At 55.5% G+C, this 5,094-nt stretch overlaps 1 protein-coding gene across 2 annotated transcripts in view; it reads left to right on the top strand.

Annotated features, from left to right (window-relative positions):
• The first annotated feature begins 361 nt into the window (after positions 1 to 361).
• Positions 362 to 5,094, top strand: part of CARD10 (caspase recruitment domain family member 10) — a 27,983-nt gene continuing 23,250 nt past the window's right edge. For both annotated transcript variants that reach the window (XM_032266725.1, XM_032266726.1), the window contains exons 1-3: positions 362 to 611; positions 1,436 to 1,573; positions 3,242 to 3,567. In XM_032266725.1, the coding sequence (XP_032122616.1) occupies positions 377 to 611; positions 1,436 to 1,573; positions 3,242 to 3,567 (699 nt within the window). In that variant the 5' untranslated portion in view covers positions 362 to 376. The remainder of the gene's footprint in view (positions 612 to 1,435; positions 1,574 to 3,241; positions 3,568 to 5,094) is intronic.

Below are 5,094 nucleotides of genomic sequence, written 5' to 3'. Positions count from 1 at the left end.
CGGGCGGACGTGCGGGGCGGCCGGCGGCGGGCGCGGGCCCGGGGCGGGCGGCGATGTGGGGAGGCCCGGGCAGCCCCGGGGGCGGCGGGGACGGGGGCGGAGCCGGGGGCGCCGCGGGCACCGCCCCCCTGCGCCGGCGGAGCCGCCGCCCGAGCGCGGACCCGGGAGCCCGAGGCGGCTGCGGCGTGCGGGGTGAGTCCCGAGGAGCTCAGGGCGCGCCCTCGACGGCCGCCGGGCGCGGAGGAGGGGACGCTGGCGACCCCGACGGCGAGTCCTGCGGGCAACGCCCCGGGGTGGGCTCGGCGGCACACCCAGCCCCAGGGCGCCCCGGTCGACCCCCGTGTGCCTGTCGCCCGCAGACCCCGAGGACGCGGCCATGCCGGGCCGGGCGGAGGCGGGGGAGGCCGAGGAGGAGGCGGGGGCCGGCTCGGGGTCCGAGGCGGAGGAGGACGCACTGTGGGAGCGGATCGAGGGCGTCCGGCACCGGCTGGCGCGCGCCCTGAACCCGGCCAAGCTCACGCCGTATCTTCGCCAGTGCCGGGTCATCGACGAGCAGGACGAGGAGGAGGTGCTGAGCACCTACCGCTTCCCGTGCCGCGTCAACCGCACCGGTGAGCCTCGGGGCCCGAGGGGGTCACGTCCCGGGCCGACCGTGCCCTTGGGCGCAGCGCCCAGAGCCGTGGAGCGAGAAGCTAGGGCTCTGCTGTCCCGGGGCTCGGGCTCCGCAGCGGTAGAGGGGCCCGGCGGGGGATGCCCACCAGCCTGCGTCCTCCCCAACCACCGCCGCACCCAGGCGGTCCGCGTTGCCCACACCGGCGTCAGGGTTTTGTCTCTTGGGGTTCCCTCCCACTTCCTGGGCCCACATGAAAGCAGAGGGTTGATGTGGCTGCCAGCGCTGGCTGGGCCTGGGACCTCCCGGTCACAGCCGGCGGACTTGGCACCTTTCCTGCGCGCTTTGATCTCCGGGTTCTCTGTCCCCTGCGCTGTGCGCCACACACTCCCGGGAGAGTTATTTTTCCAGAGTCAAGACCCATCTCAGCTTTATGAGGGTCCCTTCTCCCACAGAGTGTGCCTTTGAACCAGAGCTGACAAAGGCATGATGGAATGGTCTTTAATGGTAGAATTTCAGGCATGGCCAATGGGAGAAGTATTTACTTTGCTTTTGGAGATGGAGGGGGCTTCTCTGTGCGCATTTGCGGCCCGCATCTGTGTCTGTGGGGGGTGTTAGGGAGCCCAGGAGCCATGAGGGAGTTTGACTCCTCTGGCTGTGGCAGACGGGCTCTTTTCCCTGATGTGTTGGGACAGGCCCCTGTGTGTGTCACTGGCTCAAAAATCTGGGGAACGTGGGCCTGGAGCATAGTGGGGGCAGAAGCAACCAGGCATCTGGGGAAGCCCTCCCCTGGACCCTGGGTGCATTTCCCCCACTGCTCTCCAGGGCGCCTGATGGATATCTTGCGCTGCCGTGGCAAGAGGGGCTATGAGGCCTTCCTGGAAGCCCTGGAGTTCTACTACCCCGAACACTTCACGCTGCTCACCGGCCAGGAACCCGCCCAGCGCTGCTCCATGATCCTCGGTGAGTGGATCTGCGTGGATGCTGGGCCTAGGCCTCCACTGCACAGGCTCCTCATCCCATCCCTGTTAGGGAGGCGCTCCCACTATCCTTGTTGAACAGTAAGGGAAACTGAGGCATAGAGAAACTGAAGGGGCTTGCTTAGGACCCTAGGGTGGGCTGAGGGTGGGGCTGGATGCTAGTCTTGTTCTTCCAAGTTCAGAGCCACATGCTTAAGATGGCTCTTTTTCTTGATACTGTTTTCAGACGAATGTCTGACGTACACAGATGTCCAGGTTTTGTATATAAAAATCCAAAGGCTCCAGGTGACTTTGAATTTTTTTTTTTTTTTTCTGAGATGGAGTCTTGCTCTGTCGCCCAGGCTGGAGTGCAGTGGTGCGATCTTGGCTCACTGCAACCTCTGCCTCCCAGGTTCAAGTGATTCTCCTGCCTCAGCCTCCTCAGTGGCTGGGATTACAGGCCTGTGCCACCATGCCCAGCTAATTTTTGTATTTTTAGTAGAGATGGGGTTTCACCATGTTGGTTAGGGTGGTCTTGAACTCCTGACCTCGTGGTCCGTCCACCGTGGCCTCCCAAGTGCTGAGATTGCAAGTGTGAGCCACTGCGCCTGGCCTGAATTTTTTTATGTAAAAAAAATACACACACACACATACACACATAGGTATTTTGCCTTTTCTTAGAACAACTGATTTTAGTGATTCCTTCCCCTCTGTTACATACACTTGTCCTGTTCATTAGCGAAGTTAGGACATAATTCTTTTAACCCGTTTCTAGTTGATGGATACCTGGTTTCCAGTTTTGTGTTATTACCACATTGTGGGGAGCATCCTTGTATATGCGTCTTTGTGCAGATGTGTTTCAAGAGAAGAGGTTCTGAGAAGAATTTCTCAGAGTGTGCGTATTTTAACTGTTAAATCAACATGCTTCCTACCAGGAGTGTGTAAGTGCCCATTTGAATCCTGGGGATCGTGTTTAAACATTTTTGCCATTCTGATATGTAAAAAATAAAGTTATTGTTTTAAGTTAATATTCATTGAGCGATACAGTTCATCGGTTACTTGTTAGTAAATCTTGGGTAAATAACTGCTCTGTGCTTCAGTTTTTCTTTCTTTAAAATGAATACAATAATAGTACCTACCTTATGGTATTATCATAAAGATTAAGATTATTTATATATCTATATATATCTGTATCTAGAACAAAGAATGAAGTTAGCAAATATTAGTAACCACCGTAATGGTTGTTGGTAGGTTTGTGCATATTTTCCTGTATTTATTAGCCATTTTTATTTTGGCACTTGCCTATTGATAGTTTTTGTCTATATTGTTACTTGGTGGTTGTTCTTTTCTTATTGATTTGTAGGAGCTCTTTATATATTATGGCTCTGAGTTCTTGTTATATTTGTTATATTTTCTCCCACTCTGTTGCTTATTGTTTAACTTTGTTACATCTTTCATTTTCTAAAGGCTTAAACATATTTATATGGATTTGTCCATCTTTTTTCTTATAACTCCTGGATTTTGTGTGTTGTTTAGGAAGATCTCCCCTGCTCCCAAATTCTAAAAATATATTCCAGAATTTCCCTCTAGTGTTTTTATGGTTTGAGGTTTTTGACATAGTCTGTTGTCTCCTGGATTTTACTTACCTGACTTGCCTGTTCTGTCCTGGCAGATGAGGAGGGGCCTGAGGGCCTGACCCAATTCTTGATGACAGAGGTTCGACGGCTGCGGGAAGCTCGCAAGAGCCAGCTACAGCGGGAGCAGCAACTGCAGGCCCGGGGCCGGGTGCTGGAGGAGGAGCGGGCAGGGCTGGAGCAGCGGCTGCGGGACCAGCAGCAGGCTCAGGAGCGCTGTCAGCGGCTGCGGGAGGACTGGGAGGCGAGCAGCCTGGAGCTCCTGCGACTCAAGGATGAGAACTACATGATCGCCATGCGCCTGGCCCAGCTCAGTGAGGAGAAGAACTCCGCTGTGCTTCGCAGCCGTGACCTGCAGCTGGCGGTAGGCCCTGGGGAGACGGGTCGGGGAGGCAAGGGAAGAGGCAGCTTTTGCAGTACGGTAGCCAGCCAGCCTGTGTCCCAGAGCCACCATCGCTGGCTCTTTGACACGGATAAGTCCTTTTACTGCTTGGTGTGCCTACTTCATTGGGTTATGACTGTGGTTCTCAACGGGGGGCGATGTTGACTTCCTAGAAACATTTGGCCATGTCTCGAAGCGCGTCTGGTTGTCACAACTAGTGGGGTTTTATTGGCATCTGCTGTGTAGAGGCCAGGGATGCTGCCGAACACCCTGCAGGGCCCAGGGCAGTCCCCAACAAAGAATTACCCAGCCTAAAATGTTGGTAGGCCCGGGGCTGAGAAACCTTGGGTTATGAGGACTCAGTGAGTTTAGAGTCTCGCCCTTCTCACCCAGGCTGGAGTGCAGTGGCACGATCTCAGCTCACTGCAGCCTCTGCCTCCTGGGTTCCAGTGATTCTCCTGACTCAGCCTCCTGGGTAGCTGGGATTATAGGCGGACGCCACCATGCCCAGCTCATGTTTCTATTTTTAGTAGAGATGGGGTTTCTCCATGTTGGCCAGGCTGGTCTCGAACTCCTGACTTCAGATGATCTGCCTGCCTCAGCCTCCGAAAGTGCTGGGATTACAGGCGTGAGCCACCGCACCTGGCCCAGTGAGTTTAAGACACAGAGTTTCAGACATGTGCAGTGCCCAGCATACTGCTCGCAACTTGTGTCATCAGTAGCCATTGTTGATATTATCAAGAGGCACACAGATGACAAGCATCACGTCTTCTAATTCTCCCCAAAGCACCGTGTGCCAAATCCTCATTTCCAAATACAGACTCCGAGACTCAGATTTGGGAAAGGACTTGCTCAAAGTCACAGAGCCAGGAAGCAGCACAGCCTGGATTTGAACCTGGCCCGGCTGGCCCCAGTGCCAGTTCCCTTCCATGCTGCTGTTGCATCTGCTCCCTGTGTGGGGAGGTCTCACCTGACTCCCACCACGGGCAGGTGAGGCCGTGCCTCCTACTGCATCTACTTTTGTGGTTTCCAAACGGGACTTAGCAGGGGGATCATACTGGTATTTGACTGCCATGGGGCATCGTTGCAAGGATTTAATGAGCTGATCCACGTCAAGGGCTTAGAAGTGCCAGCCACACGGCACGCCGGACGCTCCCTCTAGCCACGTTGTTCGAGGCTCCATGGTGGGTTGTGACTGGAGTTTGAAGCCTCCCTACCCCAGGGGCCTGAGGCTGTGGCTGCAGCGCGGCAGGTGGCTGTGAGCCTGGGGGCGCGGGTGCACCTGTGTGCCAGTCCCTGAGTTTGTGCATGCCAGGTGGGTCCATATCTTGGGGAGGTGAGCCCTGATGGGGGTGTTGAGGCCACAGTTGAAGGGTCCAGCTTGAGGATGTGGGTGGCTGCTTTGAGGTGGTGAGGTCACCGGGAGGCCATGGTTCCAGGTCCTGTTTGGTGTGTGGCGTGAGGCGGAGGCTTTCTTTCTTTCTTTCTTTCTTTTTTTTTTTTTTTTTT

This window comes from Sapajus apella, unplaced genomic scaffold (assembly GCF_009761245.1).
Source record: "Sapajus apella isolate SASKATOON/1434 unplaced genomic scaffold, GSC_monkey_1.0 scaffold160, whole genome shotgun sequence".
NCBI classification, from domain to species: domain Eukaryota; kingdom Metazoa; phylum Chordata; class Mammalia; order Primates; family Cebidae; genus Sapajus; species Sapajus apella.
This window is presented reverse-complemented; position numbering and strand designations above follow the sequence as displayed.